The sequence below is a fragment of the Metopolophium dirhodum genome, chromosome 4 (genome assembly GCF_019925205.1).
Source record: "Metopolophium dirhodum isolate CAU chromosome 4, ASM1992520v1, whole genome shotgun sequence".
Classification (NCBI taxonomy): domain Eukaryota; kingdom Metazoa; phylum Arthropoda; class Insecta; order Hemiptera; family Aphididae; genus Metopolophium; species Metopolophium dirhodum.
This window is the reverse complement of record NC_083563.1, coordinates 11,867,243-11,887,665: the sequence shown is the minus strand read 5'-3', so window position 1 is coordinate 11,887,665 and position 20,423 is coordinate 11,867,243. Positions and strand designations below refer to the sequence as shown.

General features: G+C 34.9%; 2 protein-coding genes across 4 annotated transcripts; one reads left to right on the top strand and one right to left on the bottom strand.

The window, feature by feature from the left end:
• Nucleotides 1-629: 629 nt before the first annotated feature.
• Nucleotides 630-5,857, top strand: LOC132942301 (T-complex protein 1 subunit epsilon). Its single transcript, XM_061010589.1, has 8 exons — nt 630-882; nt 1,178-1,403; nt 1,468-1,666; nt 3,839-4,031; nt 4,097-4,366; nt 4,507-4,692; nt 4,759-5,077; nt 5,150-5,857. The coding sequence occupies exons 1-8, from the start codon at nt 775-777 to the stop codon at nt 5,275-5,277; spliced, it is 1,629 nt and encodes a 542-aa protein (XP_060866572.1). The 5' UTR covers nt 630-774; the 3' UTR covers nt 5,278-5,857.
• LOC132942302 (voltage-gated potassium channel subunit beta-2) lies at nt 5,426-17,994 on the bottom strand. Of its 3 annotated transcripts, none has more exons than XM_061010593.1 (8): nt 17,055-17,994; nt 11,121-11,534; nt 8,165-8,292; nt 6,448-6,654; nt 6,283-6,368; nt 6,153-6,209; nt 5,882-6,070; nt 5,426-5,728 (listed from the first exon to the last, which is right to left on the bottom strand). In XM_061010593.1, the coding sequence occupies exons 2-8, from the start codon at nt 11,501-11,503 to the stop codon at nt 5,627-5,629; spliced, it is 1,152 nt and encodes a 383-aa protein (XP_060866576.1). In that variant the 5' UTR covers nt 11,504-11,534; nt 17,055-17,994; the 3' UTR covers nt 5,426-5,626. The 3 variants fall into 3 exon arrangements, with proteins under 3 accessions (XP_060866576.1, XP_060866574.1, XP_060866575.1); XM_061010591.1 differs by lacking the exon at nt 17,055-17,994 and adding an exon at nt 16,474-17,045; XM_061010592.1 differs by lacking the exon at nt 17,055-17,994 and adding an exon at nt 14,703-15,448.
• Nucleotides 17,995-20,423: the final 2,429 nt, after the last annotated feature.

Here is a 20,423-nt window from a genome sequence, read left to right as displayed (position 1 = left end):
CAAGACCACTTAACCCTTGACCAATTTTGACAATTAACGTAGGTACCTGATTTTCATCATCGAATACAATACAATTATACAGATAATTCGATGAAAATCTACAACAACATAAGTCATAACACAAAACCATACATTTTTAATCGAACGTAATATTATATGTGTTTAGTACTTTAGTGAAAGTCAGTTTCAACGTTCAGACTTTTCGACGAAAACAACAAAAGCTGGCGCTCATACGGTAGAACAGTATATTATAAATGTTCAATGCTCGTGCCTCGTAATATTAATTTATACGACAGTGGGCAGTGGCCAGAGGACTATGGCCGCGCCGGCGGGCAACGGTAAACATGCCTTAAATGGTAAATGAATACATAATGATATTCTGGTAACCTGGTATGGTTTAAGCAGGATTTCCACGACGTGTTTCGTTTCGCATTTAATATGTAGGTAACAAAATGTCGGTAACACGTTACCAAGAAATTGAATATTATATTTAACACGAGTACACGACACGGTGTATTGGAAACCCGGCATGGTTGTATCATAGAGAACCGTGGGTTTACGGTAGGAGTGGCATCCAGTTTGTCGAACCGTCGCCAGTACGAAATCATACGAACATAACCTACAAAAAGTATCCGGAGTACTCCGGACGACTCACGGTTTGCTCGTACTTCTTGTTCGTCTCACACAACAGCGAACAACATTTCGTGTTTCAATTTAATTTTTTTTGCTCTTGTATAGAGTGGCCGGACGAACGGAAACGTCGACAACGGGACCATGTCTTTCATACCCGGTTCGTTGGGTTTCGATGAATTCGGTACGCCGTTCATCATCATCAAAGACCAACACAAACAGCGTAGGCTGACTGGCATCGATGCGTTGAAGGTTTGTGGCTGTTTTATATTTACTGCTGGAAAAAAACGTACAAAGTCGATGGTGATTCTATTGTTCCCGTAACTCGACCGCGCCGTCGTTCCTTGATCCAGAGTAGTATGATCCTGAACAACCGTGTGTACGTGATCATTGACCAGGTGTGCTGCGAAGCTCGTCGGGTTTTGTGGCACACACATGGTTGTTGTTTATTTCCACTTGAAACGTTACACCAATGCACCAAATATACTTATCATCGCCCAAGCCAATTATAACAATCATGTAAAATGTTAATTTTCAACATGTTTAGTCGCATATTATGGCCGCACGGTCTATCGCCAAGACGTTATACACGTCGTTGGGTCCAAAAGGTTTGGACAAAATGATGGTGTCATCTGACGGTGAAGTGACTGTTACCAACGATGGTGCCACCATTTTGAAAATGATGGATGTTGATCATGAGATCGCTAAGCTCATGGTACAGTTGTCTCAATCTCAAGATAACGAAATCGGTGATGGAACAACTGGTGTTGTAGGTATGTAAAGTGTTATTAATTTTTATTGCAATCATTTGTGCTAATAAGTTTTATCCTGTTATAGTGATCGCTGGAGCTTTGCTTGAACAAGCTGAACATTTGCTCGATCAGGGTATACATCCTATCCGAATTGCAGATGGTTTTGAATTGGCCGCTCAGAGTGCTTGCAAGCATTTAGACTCGATTGCTGATTCATTTCCAGTTGATATAAACAACTTGGAACCCCTTATTAAAACAGCAATGACAACTCTGGGATCCAAAATGTAAGGAACATTGTTAATAAATTGTTCAGATTAAGAATATATCACATTTGCACATTGGTGGGATCGGAACTGATCGTTCGGGTGGGTTGAACATGTCGGTATAATTTGTAGAGGTAGCCGTAGTGGGGTTAGATGCGTGAACAACAACAAAAATGTTGTCAGCTGCCTGGTTTGTTCTTATTCTGAATAGAGTTTAGTCCAATTTTTATTAATTAGTAATTAAAAGGATAGATACATAATGCATTAATATCTGACCCTTATTTAATAGTCTTAATTTAATTACTGAATATAAAATAGTTAAGGTTTTAAGGTGAGTATGTCAATATTATGAATTGCAGAAAAAATTTTCCAGAGAAAAACTCCCTGAATACAATATTACGACACAGTATTTTAAAATAAAAATGGGTAAATACTTATTAATTAATATACCAAAATATTTAATGTTGTATAAGTTCAACAATTTAATTACTAAAACTCAATCATGATCAGGTACCTATTAAAGAACCATTAATTACTAGGGAACAGATTTATATGTATTACAAATACATAAATATGAAAGTATAATTTATAAAATATGTGCTAAAAACATCAAAATATTTGGGGATTAAAATTTTTATTTCTAAATCAGTTGGAAAAAACAATACATCAAATATAATTAATTAATTATAAAAATATCAAAATGATTAATGCATTAAATACATTGAATAATTAAAATTTCTTTTAAATTATTAAATGTTAAATGTCTCCTATTATGTCTCAAAATATTTTTAAAACTGCTAAATGATCATTCCACTAACCGCTGTAATTTGAGCATAATTGTAGCGCATAATATCTGAAGGCGGTATTCCAAATTTTTAGAAGGGTGTCATTATGTCATTTATTGTTTTAAAATTAATGTAGTCTGGATTTTTTGCTGTAATAGCATACATTTTGTGTCTTACAATATCTCATATTTGTCCGCTTACGAGTTTTAATTTTTCCATCACTGATTTGACAATTTGCATACTATCATTTAAGGATGTATATTTTGTTTTTAACTTTGTAATAAAACTAAAATTTACTGAGATAAAAATTAAATTATTTTACAATGTTTCATTTTGCATAATATTTTGAGCTTTTCCAATAACAATAGAAGTTTTTGGAACTAATTTTGAAATAATTTCTTGTATTTTCGAAAAGTGTTCACAATAATATTAAGCAGCTATCAACTATGTGCCCTACCTAGTAATTATGGGTTCGCATAGTTAAGTAAGATCAGGGTACATTTCTTTAAAACCTGTGGTACTACTAAGCTTTCAAAAAATAATGTTGCAACACGATTAAAATCATGTGCTAATTATATCAAAATATGTAAAATAAATGTAACTTCGTTTTAATAAGAATGATTTAAATCTTGAACATTTCTTATCAAATCTTTAATATCTAGTTTTAATAAAAATATGCATTTACATATAAATCTATTCCCTATTAATTACCTATTAAAAATTAAAAACCAAGCCATCTTTAATTTTTTTAATTAATTTTGAATTCTATTTAATTTACTTTATTATATTTTATTTTATCATTTTCTATCATCAAAACTACTTATATTACTTATATTTAAATTTTGTTTTGTATTACAATATTATGTACAATTCTGTGAAAAAAAAAAATGAAAAAGTGTTTTATTCCTCGCGAGTTTTATCATTGATAATTTAGTAGAGCAGTCATGTCAAACACGCGACCCTCGGCTTGTTTTTTTATGGCTCATACATGACAATATTAATAAACAATACATTTAAAAAAAAATTATACAATTTTCCTTGTCACAATTTATTATGTTGGTGAGAAGTATACACTCAGAGGTGTTACTTTTCTGTCTTATCTTCTGATAAACTGTAATTGAATAAGTATTGTAATTAATTAAAAATTTGTATAAATTGTTTTTTTTTTAACTACATTTTTATGTTCGGCCTGCATAGTAAACTATTCAATATATATGGCCCAGTTAATACTTTGAGTTTGACATGCATGTAGTAGAGTATACATTGAGTTACATATTACATATTTTGTATGTGCATTTTTTAAAGATGATTAATTTTGGGTATTTTTATTCCAATTACCATCAATAATAGATTTATCTTAAAGTATTGCTTATTTTTAATAATATCCATGATGTAAATATAATTTTAGTGTGAACAAATGCCATCGTCAAATGGCCGAAATAGCTGTAAATGCAGTTATAGCTGTAGCAGATTTTGATAAACGTGATGTCAATTTTGAGTTGATCAAAGTCCAAGGAAAAGAAGGAGGAAGATTAGAAGACACAATGTTAGTTAAAGGAGTTGTAGTTGATAAAGACTTTTCACATCCTCAAATGCCAAAAGTAAGTACATATTACACAATATTACATTTTTATTGTGAATGTTGTTATACTTTCCATATTTTTAGGAACTGAGAAATGTTCATCTTGCCATCCTCACCTGTCCGTTTGAACCACCTAAGCCAAAGACCAAGCATAAGTTGGATGTAGCTTCAGTTGAAGACTATAGAGCACTAAGGAAATACGAACAAGATACATTTAATGATATGGTTAAAAAGGTGAAAGATGCTGGTGCTACATTAGCAATTTGTCAGTGGGGTTTTGATGATGAAGCTAATCATTTGTTATTGAAACACGAATTACCTGCTGTACGTTGGGTTGGTGGACCTGAGATTGAAGTAAGTAATATTTAAATAAAGGTATTTTCTATTATATTTATTATTTACTTTATTTTAACTTATATAAAGTTAATACGTAAAGAATTGTAACTTCAAAATATAAGAACCAATACTAGTATATATGTTCAAACTTATTACAGTTAATTGCAATCGCAACTGGAGGTAGAATCATTCCTCGTTTTGAAGAAGTTTCTAAAGAAAAACTGGGTTATGCTGGTAAAGTTAGCGAACTTTCTTTTGGTACCACTAAAGACAAAATGTTGGTGATTGAAGAATGCAAGAATTCTCGTGCTGTCACCATATTTATACGTGGTGGAAATAAAATGGTTGGTTAATTTAATATACATAATACCAATGTGAATTATGACTAAAGACATTCTGTGTTAATCTAGATCATTGAAGAAGCCAAACGCAGTATTCATGATGCTTTATGTGTCGTTCGAAACTTGGTGCAAGATAACCGTATAGTTTATGGTGGTGGTGCTGCTGAAATTTCATGTGGTATCGCTGTTTCTACAGAAGCAGACAAAATTTCTTCTATTGAGCAATATGCATACAGGGCATTTGCAGATGCTTTAGAAAGCGTTCCATTAGCTTTAGCTGAGAACAGTGGATTGTCACCAATTGATACGTTAACTCAAGTTAGAGCCAGACAAATCAAAGAAAATAACCCAGCTCTTGGTATAGATTGTATGCTTGTTGGAACTAATGGTAAATTATTTTGTTTATTTGTTATATTTATTTTTTGTACTTTGTTTATAAAAATCTTTTATTTTTATTTAGACATGAAAGAACAAAATGTTATCGAGACTCTTCACAGCAAGAAACAACAGATTATTTTAGCTGCACAGCTAGTTAAAATGATTTTGAAAATAGATGACGTCAGAGTTCCAGGAGAAAATTTTGATTAGATTTAATATCTTTAAAACACTCTATACTGATGATCAGCGCTTACTTGTTTTCCTAAAACCAGTCCTTTTTTTATGTTCTAAATTTACATTAATAATAATTGTGTAAGTTAAGTTATACATTTTTTCTATTAATAAAATACACTACTAATCAATTAAAATTGGACGTATATTTAACTTCAAACTATAATTCTAACAAGATTACAATATTCGCCACATGAACTATTTTTTTTTATTGAAGCACACAAAATGGCACTTTTCGTTCTTTCATGTCGTACTCATCATTGCTGTCTTTCATGCCATCAGCCGACATGCCTGTGCCCCCCAACACACCGGGAGGGCACACTGTTTGTCATCTCATAGCTAGAGTTGATACCATTGGGGGTCGTACCGGCTTATTATCCAGTATACGCTCCAATTCAGCCATTACATTTGAGTTGAGTTTTGGCAACAACTAAAACAGAAAATAATACAAAATGGTTGGTGTAGCTGTTAAAACATTAAATTACATTAGATTATTATTTTTATTAATTATTATCGCAATAACATTTAAAAATAAATACATTTTTTAATATAATACATATATTTTGTAAATCCATTTTTTTACCTGTAATCCGTGCAAAGCATGATAAAACTGGTGTGTTGTTGCTGCTCCTAGTAAGAGACATTGAACACTTTCGTTTTTTAATGTCCATGCTATACACAGTTGAACTAAGCTACAGCCTAGACGGTCTGCTATTAATGAAATTGAAAACAATATTTCCTTAGTATTTCTTGCTGTCAATGGTTCGTTGTTCTGAAATGTAAAAAAAAATGCAAACATGTGTTTAGTACTATTGTTTATAAGTTAAAATATGTAATTATAGTACTGCCTGTACCTCTTTACTGGGAGGTTTTCGATCGTCTTGGTTCCAACTGATACTGGAAGCTTTTGTCTGAAACACATAAGGCATCTAATTTGTATACCTTCAACTATTTATGTATGACTAATGCAATTACTTAACTCACCCTATTGGAGGATCGACTTCTGAGCGAGTCTTTGAAGGAAGGCAATAATCCCATGGCTAATGGCGACCAAGCCATTAAACCCACTCCTGAATATTTGTTTGTATAAAATATTAAAATCAAATGTATTCATTTAAATAATCAATGGGGTGATATTATGTTACTGACCGATTTTATTGTACAGTTCAGGCATATAAATCTCAACTTTTTCCCTGCACAACATATGGTATTCGGATTGTTCTAAGATAGGTGTTGAGCAATTCAACTGTCTGCAAGCAGTGTACATTTCCGTGACATCGATCGGTGACCATTTAGCTGTGCCCCAATACATTATTAGTCCTTCCGATACGAGAAAATCCATGGCTCTAACTACTTCTGCAAATATATTGGTAGGTATACATTGTATTAGTTATTATCATAAACCATTGATTAATATTGATATACAGTGTACCTATGAAATATTTACTCAATGATATTGTATTTTATTATATCAGTATACGAGTCCGAACAACTTATTGCGGCCTGCTGGGCATATTTTTTTGGAATTTTTCGTATTACACGTCATAATAATTAACTGTATACCACAGAATAGATTCAATTTAATCAAGTCTGTGTTTTGGCATAATGAAATCTAATACGATATAGTATAGTAGATGTTGAAAATATAAGAATGTAGTTTAGAATTAATTTGAATATTTGATAAATACAGCGTACACTAATCTACAGATCTGAGATAGGTAATAATATTTGTGTATATCAGTTCATTATATAACAATAATATAATACGTCACTATAGTCTATCGTCGATGCTATACTCTATAACTATATGCAGTGTAGGGAAGTAATGTAACGCGAATTACTAATTATTGTAACGCAGAGGCCAGTAGTAATTTCATTATATTTTACTTAAAATTATTACTTAAAGTTATTTTCCACGTTATTAAAATAATAGTTTTGAATGTACTACAAAAACAAACAGATAGGATATCCCAGGAAGTTTAAAAATCAATTATATATTTTATTTTTGATTCCGATAATAGTTAACAATATTACTAAACATTCCAGGAATAAATGTTTTCCCTTTATTAGCAGAAAGAAAAGAGTTCGGTTTAAAAATAAAAATAAATTATGATTTATGACTTATGAGTTATGACTATAGCCCGCATATAAGTGAGATGATTGTACATTAGTACATAATACTACAATAGGTATATTATCACTAGATCTAGATAGTAAAATATATACATATAAATTGAATATGGGTTGAAAAAAAAAAATGATAAAAAAAAGTAACGTTATTTGTAACGCACTACTTTATTAATGAAAAAGTAATGTAACGTGGTATAAATAATTTTAGGTAACGCAAATGTAATTTAAACAAAAATATTTGAAGTAGCGAGTAACGTAATTTCATTACTTTTTAAAAAGTAATTTACCCAACACTGACTATATGATTGTCACGATAACCATATTATATTGATATACCATGTACATGTACGTATATAATATAATATGTTTATTCAGCTGTGAATTATATGAATGTGAGAGCCTGCAGCCAAACTACCATATTAGCCTACCCCCATATTTCCCATACTTTCTAGTCTATAAGAGATGTTCCGCGTACCCGTACCCGCGTACCGGCATTTACTCGATATCATGTTTAAGACTCGGCCCTTACCCGGTACCCGTAGTATAATACCAAATTTTTACCCGGCCCTTACTCGGTACCCGATTAGTATTAACAATTTTACTCGCTACCCGGTTAGAATCAACAGTTTTACTCGGCCATTACTCGGTACCCGGTTTATAACAAGTTACCTTCCCCGGAACATCTCTACTACCTACGCATTACACAATTACAGCAATTAACAAGAATTTAACAAACCTTCGAGCGGACACATCGGATCGGCTTTTTGTATCAGAACTATGTCTATGTAGTCGAGTTCAAGCCTAGCGACGGACGATCGAACCGATTCGATGATATGTTTACGTGACAACCCTCGTTCTTCGGACCTGTTGGATAGAAAAAAATGAAAAGCAAAATATTAGTAACTGTGTGCGGTACCACATAACATATAGGTATATCGTACGTATAAATTGTATAAATTGATTAATAAAGGGCTCGTATTACTATAGTCGATTTCCAGTTAAACCGCGGAATTCGGCCGGTAAAATCAGTGGGTTGAGCGTAATCGAAGTTTAATCGACTAACTTCTACAACACGATGGCCGATGACTAATAAATCCAGTGGAGGGTCATTTTTTAAAATGGCATCAGACGTCGGCGTCGCGTGACTTCTTGTATTTATTTATTTACGGGCCAGGGCCCAGAATCCCAATATATAATTCACAAACATTTTAAAATCTAGTAGGTGTTAGTGGTGTTACACATGCCCAACTTTTACAATTTGTTGCTTAATTTTAATATGATTCAGGCATTCAGCTTTAATAGAAATCTATATCTATAATCTATATACAATATAATATTATAAAGAGGAAATGTGTATGTTAATGTTTGTAACGAATAAACTCAAAAACTACGGGACCGATTTCAAAAATTCTTTCACAATTAGAATGCTACATTATCCCTAAGTAACATAGGCTTATTTTGAAAAGGGTAAATCGTAGGTCCAACCCGGGGAGGTGCTCAAACAGTGATTTTGAGATTTACAATGGAAATGTTTGTTATAAATGGTTTCTATCGATTTTAATAATTATTATTATTAAAGCGATTCGCCTGTTGGCGCAGTGGCACTACTATGTAATTTGTACAGAATGTCTCAAGTTCGAACCACGGTTTCGTTGTACCAATTTTTGCATTGTTTTTTATTTTTTTTTATTTTTCTCCTTGATCCATACGAATGTTTGGGTTATTTTGTATTCATCGGAGTTTATTACGGTTAGGTTAAGTTAAGTTAGAACTTATTATGTACAAATCAAACGGGGTCTGCGATCTACCGCAGGTAGATTGACTATACCTATACCTGACAATATATTGCTATACAATAGCATACCTAATCATAAGCGAATATCACAGACAACGCCGGTCGGGATGACTATATACTAAAATATAATATAATTTACACAAATAAAAAGACATTGCTAACACACAATCAGAATTTTTTTCGCCGGATAATTCAGGTAGTAATTAATTAAGTTAACACGTAGGTATACTGAATACAAGTAATAGTAATAATAATTAAAATAAAATTATAAGTTTCTAGAGTAAGGGAACAAGCCCGAGTTTATGCATAACTGGCTGCCGGCTGGTAGTCATGCGGATGATATGGTAAATATTCAGTTTAACGACGCAAAGTAAAAAATCGCCGTTGCACACGTTTTATATCAGAAGAATCCACTTCTGTAAAGGTGCTCCGTACTTATTGAAATTAGCTTTTAAAGTACGATAAATTTACCGAAGTAGGAAATAGTAGGTAGGCTACTACCTTTTTCACAGGACGAGCAATCGAAACCATATACCTAGAAACTTAGTTTATAATAATATGACATAGGTATAGTTATTTACTATATTGTAGTAAACTATGTATCGTGTATTATGTAGCTGTTTAATTTTGACCGAACGGACGCAATCGTTTAACTTGCAGTTCTAAATTATATATTTAAAAACATATGAATGATTTGTAGAATTAAATAATTTTTCTACCTAAAAAAATTGTAAAATTTGATTCTATCAAATAAAAATACTTTTTGTAATTTTTTAAAAAAAAAAGATAATCAAATTTGTCACCACAAAATATCACCACTCTAGGCCTTTGGGGTATGTGCCTAATGCCTAAATACGCATGTCCTGAATGCCGAATGGTCAAATATAATCCAATTATACAACGAAATCATTCACATCAGAGAAAGAAACATGATGATCAACCGCTAGTTATTATTATACCTATCATTTGTTCATTTACAGGTCAGAACTTATAAAATAATAGTAAATAAATTATACTATTACTATAGTAAACAATAGTATTTTCCTTGGGAAGTGGGGAAAATAGTAAAAATGAGCCACACCAAACATATAAGTTATAAGTACTCATAACTCATCATAAATATACCGCCTAAAATATTTTTGAACAGGTGTAAAACATTTAAAAAACATTTATTCAAAATGTACATACATTTATGTTAATCTTATACTTGGCCAAAATAATCATTAAATACTTAATAATAATAATAATGTACACATTATACACATTATGTACTTGTCTTATTTAAAACATTTTTTGCTTGATTTGTCTTCAGCAATAAAGTCAGTATAGTTTGGTTAAAATCAATGGATGGTAACAAGTCATGTTCTAAAGATAATATCATAAATGATTTTAAGGATTCTTATTTCTTGAGATTGACTAGTTCTAAACTTATTTCGTATACGTGCCAATTTTAAAAACGCCCGTTCAGCAGAACAATTTGCCACAGGAATTGTTAAATAAAACCAAACTGCAATTTAAATATTGGAAAAAATATTTTTTATTTTTGTTTCTTCAAATCATTCCAATATTTTATGCACATTTGAGGAATCGAATTGTGGTTTACTGAGATTCTATTCCAATATTCCCTAGATTGAACCAACTCATTTACTTAAATATTTAATATTTTAAAATAAATTTTTTTTATGACAGGGAAATTCAGAATTCTTAATTTTTGTCTGATGGCTTCATAACAGTGTGGGTCCTGGATCTGGTCCCTCTGGCCCCCCCCCCCCCCCTTAATTGGGGCCTGCACATTTAAATTATAATCTGCTACAAATATATTATAATATTTAAATCTGTTGGTCGTGGACTTCAGTTGACTTTATATTATGATATATGGTAGATGATAAAGACATACTTATAGTGCCAGTGTATTTTGGTGATGACGCTGTACGACACACGTTTCCAGTTTTTCCTCTTGAGTATGGCACCAAGCTGGGTCTCAGCCTGTTCGCTGCTCTGCGGACCCTCGGTCAGATCGAACAGGTTGATGCCGGCATTGTACGCGGCCGTCACCACTGCGTCCAGCTGTTCTTCATTGATGGCCGTGTTGTACGTTGTCCACGTGGCCAGCCCGATGTTCGACACGCGCAAGCCGCTCTTTCCCAGGTTCCGGTACCGGAGCCCTGACGTCAGGCTAGGCGACTGCGCCGCGGACGACACCCGGTCAACCGACTCCTTGACCGCGGCCGCTTGCAGCTTGGCGCACAGCTGTTCCGTGGTGCTGCCCAGGTCGGCCATGCAGTCCAGGCTGGCTATCGGCGCCTTGCATCTGCCAACAAGAACGAATCGTTCATCACAACATCACAATATCACATAGGCATATAGATACAGTGGCGTTCTCAGAAATTTTCAAGGGGGGGAGGTCGTGGATAATTTCTAGGAACATATGTAGAGGGGCTATCGTATAGCACAAAAAACAGGGGAGTACGCCCATGTATAGATAGGTTGCCTATATGGCTATATTATATATCTTATATTATTTACTATTTATAGAAACTATAGGTACTGAACTATACTGACACTTCTGTGAAATATCAACACAAAACCATAAAAGTGAGTTACAACTATTATTGTAATAGTTGATTATAATCAACCATAATATTTCCATATAATAGCAAAGAATATAAAACAGAAACTGCGTTAAACTTTTTTTGAATAAGCTAATATAACTAAGTTAGGTGCCTACTTTAGCTGAAAAAAATAATGTTTTTATTTTTGAGTCCGAGGTAATCAATGTTGACTCCAAAAATAGTCCAAAATAGAATACAATAATTACAAGAATAAAAAATTGTTCCTATATATTAATAGCTATTAAAAAATATAATACATACCTACTCGTCAAACCTACAATTGGTTGGGGTGGGGGGGGGGAATAGTTTAGTGGGCTAAGTAGCTTAAATCTTTGTCAAGCTTCATCATATCAAGCTTACTATTCCATTGCATTATCTGCCTGGTCGCCCAGATGTACTTAAACAATATATACAAAGGCTGAAAGGTATTATGATCGTTATATTCATTGTAAATAATATATATATATATACTGCATTACTGCAATAAAGGTGCTCAGAGACTTGAAAACGCGATTGGAATATTTCGCATAGAACATTAGAACGTTTCAAAACTTACTAATAAAGAGTCTATACAGTGGTCTATAATTTACTAAATGAGGATACTTGCATAATTTATGTATCTGCAGTAGTGGAATATGAATCCATAATACTGCTGCAGTAGCGTAAAACTGTTGGGTTTTATTACAGTGTTAAAAGTGTTGTCGTTTCTTTTTAAATTATACGCAGTACCTACCTAAATTGTTTACAGTTTTTTCTTACACCAGTACGCCAGTACACCACACAAATGAAAAACTAATGTACGGATATCCAACTGCAGTATTACTACATCTATAAAGCTAGCTTAGCCAGCGCAGTATTGTTATATTTTTAGTACCTACCAACTATCAATCATCGATGTATCACAATATAATATTACTATATGACAGTAGGTACTAGGTGCACCAGCACTGATATGCCTTAATTAATTGCATATTTGCATATAAAATATACAGTTACCTATAGAATATAATAGTAGGGGTTGAACTGTTGAAGCTATGCGAAAGTAGTTCCGTCCCCGGTTCTCGGTTCAGAAAAAAAAAAGAAGGATATCTATAGACTATAGATAATTGTGCAGGATGATGTAGTTCTGATCATAAAAGAACCGTACGGACATTGTTTTATAATTACACACAATAGTTGTGACGAATATTATTTATACAAACATCATGGCGCTCAGAAAACTAGAATTCAGAGTATGTATAAGTAGATATTGGTTACGGTCGAGCATATCACACATTTCAAAATGTTTAGCTACCTACACGATTAAGCATAAATATACAATAATATAGGTACACAATAAGTCAATATAATAAACATATATTATGATGAATTGTCATATCGACATTTTGTTCATGCTTAATTATTTGTTTAAGTGTTAGACGCGTAAATCTGTTTTTGTATTTCTATATTTTTGAATTTTGATAAACCGACAAATTTCCTCAATCTGCATGTTTTTTAACATTTAATAGGGCGTTTTATGTCCAATCGCTGGTCATAGCACCGTTATAATCGTTGTAAAACAACCACATAATTATAGTAGTATACCTGAGAACCAAAATGTATTATTATTTATTCATTACAAATTTATAATTTACAATAATAAATTTGGAGTTATTATTAGAAATTAAAAATAATAACTTATTTTCAGAAATGTTTCGATAGTGACAACTAACATAAATACATAGGTATACAATACTATGAATACTATTATAAATAGTATTTTTAACAATGGTACAAGTTTTGAAAATGTTCAATTTCCATTGATTAGAGAAACTTAAATATTCAATTTCTCGGATTAATGCCTTATATCATTGATTATTATTCAGATTTCGAAGTAAAACCAAAAAAATGAATTCGGCTGTAAATGGTATTATGTACCTATACCCAGTTAATTACCCACTTAAATTATACTCGTGGCTCGTACGTTCAAATGTATTAGTTGTTGGTGCAACTCATACAGACGGTATAATTATACACAAGGAAACATATATCTTACCGTAAAATTATGAAACTTCAAATAAATTGTGAATACTTCATACGTAAAAATCATGAGGATCAAAAGTCAAAACTTTGAACACGCTCGAGTATGCATATCGACAGTTGTACACTTGTACTCATATAAATAATTAAAATTCGTGACAATTTTCAAGTAAAACTATAGTAAATATAGGTACCTATACATAATACGACGTATATGCATATGTAGGCATACTTAATATTATGTATAGTTGTCCGAGCCTCCGAGGCATAATGAGGCAGCAGTGCTATATTATGCACACATACAATTTTAAGCAAGGACAAGGGGAAAACGGTGAGGCAGGAGGGTAACATCAGCAGCTGTAAGGGTTTTATCGATTCCCCGTCAGAGTTCTAGAGACTGCTTGACGCCTTTGCCGTGGCCGCGTGCGGAACGTGACGTACCTCTCTATATCTCTGACGTCGACCCACAACGTTCTAATGTACCTATATAACGCCTATTACGGATATATATTTATATACGAAATAAAAACGAGTGTTTCAGAGGAAACAATATTGTATCTACGATTGGAATGCATATTTTAAACATATTGTACACGTTTATTATAGTATTAAATGTTGTATAATTTCAAATAAATCTATTTTTTTTTTATTTGAAATTTTACAAAAACATATTTATGGTGAAGAGTAGACGGAAACGATATCGGCAGTAGGTTTCTATATAATATAGACACACCACACACCGATATCGATATGCCTATATATTTGAAAACACTACTAGTACAGTCAACGAAATAATAAAACATCGAGCACGGTTTGTGCGTACCTACGTATATGTCATGATAGCTTACTTATACAGAGACGTCTGTTGCGAGTCGTCTTTGCTAGAGCTGCTGGTCCTCTGGGGACCGCCTCCGTCGTTTACGGGAAATTGAAATAACATCTCGGGCTCGCGCGAAGTACAAAATATTATTAGCCGCAGGAGAAAGACGGACAGAGAGAGAGACAAGATATAGAGTTGTAGAAAGAGAGAGAGATAGACAGAGAGAGACAGAGACAGAGACAGAGATAGATAGATAGAGAGAAACGAAAGACCGCGAACGGAATTCACATCATACGGCGGGCGGCGCGTGACGCGATATCGATGTGACGGCGGCGGCGGCGTCGACGGCGGCGGCAGCGGTGACCGCGACACGACGGCATAATATTATGGTATCGTCGCGCGCGCGCCCCGTACAGGTACCCGATACGCGATCGTAAACGATATTGTTATTACACAGTCTCGTATACCGCGGTTACGCGCGTGTATATTAAAATATTATTGAACGACGTGCACAGTTAATACGCGGTACGATGCCGATGCGTACGTGCGGCGGTGTCCCGTCTGCTGCTACAGCAGCACGCTTATTGCATTATTATTGTTGTGCGTGTCGCCCGATGCGCGCCCGGCGCCCGGAAGTTGCGGTCAACAGCTACGCGGGACCCATGGCGCGTTTGGCCGCCGCTCGCACGTATTACGCGGCACCCACGGGAGATATCGTCCGCCGTGTATCGCGCGACCAGGGCGTTTGTACGCGTACAACTGCCGTATAGTCGTGCGTCGTGGGTAGTAACAGTTTCGCCACCCCAGCGGGTGGTGGGTCATCCACGCGCGCGCGCTCCAAGTTCGGAGGGTGCCTCGCCGACTTTCGGGAATTGATCGCCCCCCCCCCCCCCCACCACCCATTTTAACCAACGCCGCCGTGACGGTAGTCGTATATTCGCGAAGCGCGGCGGTCGGGCAGTCGGCGGCGGCGGCCGGACTTTTGCGACCACCGTCGACGGTGCTATAATTATATGTATAACGTATACGCATGGAGCGCCTCCTGTGCTCTATAATAATATCTATAGTAGACTGCACGCGCTTAGTAATATTATTATTGTAATATACAAGTACACGCCGGACCGACGGAGATGTGCAGAAATATTGGAAAAAAGGAGCAAAAAATGTCCTACGCATATTTCGTTGTAATATGTATACATCCTAGACAGCAATTTTTTGATTAATAATATTATTATAATATTGTAATAACGAATAATATTAGTATAACGTTATTATAATACTATGTCTATTGATATTTGTAGGTATCAAGTATTCAAGTAGGTGTGAATAGTGTTGTCGGCCAACAATATTAATATATTATATAAATGATGCGCGCATGAGCAGTACGCGTTCGGCGGTGTATAAGCGAATGATTTGAAACGATTATAATAATAATAATAATAATAGGTATTATATACATATCAACAAACTGTTGCGTATAGATGCGATATAATATTATTATTATACAGTAATGTAATACTATAAGCATCGAAAATTGTGCCAACAAATTCGCGTATATATTACTGCAATAATAGACTCATTAACTGTAGCAATAAACCCAAATGAGAAGCTTACGGTTATATTATAATTTATGGTCATCATTCGGTGCAATATATATTTAAATCGACTGCGTGTGTAGGGCAGATCGATAGCTATTTATACATATAGATAAAGACAGGTACTATATAGAGATACTACTGGTGCTATATATATAATATTATATTAGGTGTATAGTTTTGCATAAAGAAAAACGCGCTTACATGGATTGAACGGACCCGGACAGGCTGTCGACGTAGTGTAGCTCGGCAAGGGACTCTGACGCGGCGGCCGAGGCGGCTTGCGCCTGTATCTCCCTCTCCAGTCTTTCGGCGTTTCGCTCGGCGCGTTCGGCCCGCTGGTGGGCCCACTGCTGCTGTGTGTACAGCTCGTGCCGGGCCGCCGCCTCGGCCATTTCCTTTTTCTCCTTCTTCTCCTCGTCCGTCTGCGCGCGGCACGAGCCCGAGCCCGAACCCCAACCGAGCCAAAACTGATGGGCCAGCTTGGAAGGTTCGATCACGCCGCCGCCCGTCCGATATAATAATATTATATTATTACTATTACACCAACTATATACCGCTCGACCGGCGTATATATAGTAGCGTAGGGAATCGTATATTAATATTACCACACTCGTCCGCCACCGACTCCTTCTCCTTTTACTTCTCCTCCTACACCTCCTTCTCCAACACCGCCACCACCACCACTACCATCACAACCACCACTACCTATCTTGCCGCGTGTGGTCTACGCGTGTACGCAGAATAAAGCGTGTAGTACTCCGGTCGTATAATGATATACGTACCGACGAGATAGTGTCTCCTCCTCCCCGCCACGACCATTTATTATTGTATATTGTTGTTGTTGTTGTTGTTGTTGTAGCACAATATTGTGATTATAATATGGTATATTATATTAACTACATTATCATCGTTACATATTATATATATTACATTATGTATTTCTATTGTGTATTATTGTGTGCCACACGTGAATTATTTTCACACGACGACGCCGTGCCTGCAGTCCACAATTATTATTGTCGTAATAATACGACGCGCGCTCCCAACGCGGTGCACCGCACCACCGCGTCGACAACGACGGACGCGTTTAATAATAGAACCGCCCGAGTCGGGCGTGTGCGCGAACGGCTATAGCATTCCAAGCATTCGGTGGCGGCGGCGATGACGGACGTTAAAAGTTCACGCCGTCGCGGACACGTTGCACAGGCTGTGTACGACTGCAATTACAATTAATAATTACGCGTACGGCGACGATGACGACGACGTACAAATCGGCTCGGCGGCGGCGTAAAGGTGGCGAGCGCGGTAAATCGCGACGATATATTAATGGATCGCGCCGACGGCCGTAGACTTATGTATTATAGTTATCGTCGTCGTACGATAGAATATTATTATTATCGCAATGTATTTTAGCGGCCGCACCACTCGGCGGCAGTCGGTCGTCACTCTTACGGAACCGAACGAAACGAAAAGCGAACTATGAATACGAAAACGAGAAACTAGATAGGTAATAGCATAATATTTAACGGTTAATTGACGGTAATTTAAAATATATTATACTATACATAGCGGGCGTGTGAAACGAATGCAATTCGTCATGGGCAATCGACGCGTTTTAAAACTACAAAAATTCGACCGCCGCGGGTCGGGACGACGGTTAATCGCGGGGACCAACAGGCGTCGGTTCGCTAGGGGCGTATGGGGGATTTTATTTTCGTAATCCGCTCGGCGGCGGCGGCCTCTGGTTGCTCGTGTTTGGACACACACACGCACACACACACACACACACACGCACACACACACACACACACACACACGGTGTATAGGAAACGACGGCGCACGATCGTTCACGGGCCACAACACACCCCCGCCGACGACGGTCTAAATACGCTGCTCGAGCGCTTCACGGATATCTTCCACGCGCCGCCGCCGCCGCCGACCCGGCATAGCGTCACACGGGCGGCACGCTACGGCTGCCGTCGCCATAGGTATATACAGGGCGATTTTCCGAAATCTAATGCTTCAATTGTCCGTTATTTGAATTCAGATTTCTTAATTGTTGCCTATAATTATTATATAAATTGATAGAGGTACTAGAAGACTATTATTATAATTAATTATAGTTATATTCGCGCTTTTTCTTCGTTTATACCATTGAGAAACTTTTTTACTGCTAACTTTGAAAATGTGCAGGATGTATCTAAATCGATATTCGAACGAGTACCTATTTTCAAATATATTATACACAACTACACAAGCTTTATATTGTCTAAAATCTACGATGTATCTATATTCTAATATATATAAATATTCCATATGATCACTATATTATTAAAATATTAATATTAAATTTACAATATTAATTCTATTAGCATTTTATAATATGTAAAAACTGTCCGAGTAGGTTGTAAGTGTAACAAAAAAATATAAATATACCTAAGCTTAGCTACCTATAGCTCACATATATAATTATCACGGAATCATATCCTGACTTTATAATATTATAGGTAATATTCAAGCGCAAGCAAGGATAATAATTAAAAAAATGTATTGTTTAAAAGTAAGTTCTATAGTTTTAGTTTATGGAGTTTAACAATTTAGAAACTACTCGTTCGAATTTCTATTCAGATAAGTCAACATTTTCAAATAAATCATCTGCTCCTCGATTTACAGTAAAAAAAGAGTTTCTCAATGGAATAACATAATATTTGTATATGTATCGCCTCTGAACTTAACACTCGTTTATATAATAATTAATAGGCATAACAATTTTTTTGGAATTGAAAATAATAATATTATGCTCTTCAAGTACCATATATTAGACAATTTCTATTTCAATTTATAATAAGCGATCAAAGGATATAATGGCGGTGACTGGTAAGCATGCTTTCAAGTGAATCATCCTGTATATACAGCGTTTGTATACGTGTACGAGCGCCACGCGACATTTTCGATAAAAACAAAAGTCGCAAAGGGTGCCGTCGGACGTTGGGTGAATGGCGGTATAGTGTTGCCTCCGGCGCATCGCGCGCATACTTTATTATAATATAATAATATATAATAGTGTTCTACGGCGCGCATGTGTATTATGGTAAAAATACGACAAACGCGCACGCGCGCGACAGACGTGGAGTGTGTTTGTGAATTGTGAATATGTCGCGAATCGTAATTTATACTATTATAATAATTTCTTCATGGCTATTCGCCGTTTGTTTCCGACGATCGTAATTTAAATTTGTATACTGTACAATTTACATACATAGACATGTTGGTAGACATCTTGTATAAAATATGAGAATTTTAAAGTAGATTTTTTTTATGAAAAACAATAAAAAATAAGCACTATTGTAAAACCACTAGCTTCCTCGCTCAGAATCTAAAAACTGTGAGCCCGGAATCTGGTTACGAAAAATGTTTGGACTTTCTTTTTAATATCTAGAGAAGTTTTTTTATTGTTTTATACAAGAGTTTATGGCACACTGCCCTAATGATCTAAGAATCTTGAAATTTTGTAATTATTTAACTGAAAATTACATTGATGAATTTTTGAGATTTCCACCCAATGTTTTGGCTTCTTTTTCAATTAGTTCTGAGCAAATCACAAACAGTTGTGAATCTTTTCATTAAAAAATCAATTCCTTGTTTACAAAATGACACAAAAACATTTGTTTATTTATAAACGTCTTAAACACAAGGATCCAAATTCCAAACAGATACATAGGTACATTTTTCTTAGGTCAACTCACCAAAATGAAAATTAGTAAAAACACAGATTATGAAGCTATAAAAAAATGAATCTTTTACATTTTATTAGTTTGGCATCATTACATTATAAAAAATAATATTGAACAACTTTTAACTATGTTTGACTACATATATTGTGTACAAATAAATAATAATAATAAATATTGAACGACTTTTGACATTTTACGATGTATATATTATTATGATAACAATTTTGAACAAATTTAATTTGTATTATTTTGTATATATTATTATGTATATTATATTGTATTGTATTTATTATATTGATTATTAGTTTAATATAAATATTTAAATGATCAAACATCAGTAAATGTTGAATTATTTATTAGTTATATTATTACTATTACAGCAGAAACAGGTTGACAGCAACTGCAGGTGGTTGAGGT

Coding starts and splice junctions, on each gene's coding strand:
- LOC132942301 (XM_061010589.1), top strand. CDS start 775: ATGTCTTTCATACCCGGTTCGTTGGGTTTCGATGAATTCGGTACGCCG. Junction 883..1,177: donor CTGGCATCGATGCGTTGAAG/GTTTGTGGCTGT, acceptor CAACATGTTTAG/TCGCATATTATGGCCGCACG. Junction 1,667..3,838: donor ACAACTCTGGGATCCAAAAT/GTAAGGAACATT, acceptor ATATAATTTTAG/TGTGAACAAATGCCATCGTC.
- LOC132942302 (XM_061010591.1), bottom strand. CDS start 16,664: ATGGCCGAGGCGGCGGCCCGGCACGAGCTGTACACACAGCAGCAGTGG. Junction 6,655..8,164: donor TCCGATGTGTCCGCTCGAAG/GTTTGTTAAATT, acceptor ATATATTTGCAG/AAGTAGTTAGAGCCATGGAT. Junction 6,071..6,152: donor GAAAACCTCCCAGTAAAGAG/GTACAGGCAGTA, acceptor TTTACATTTCAG/AACAACGAACCATTGACAGC.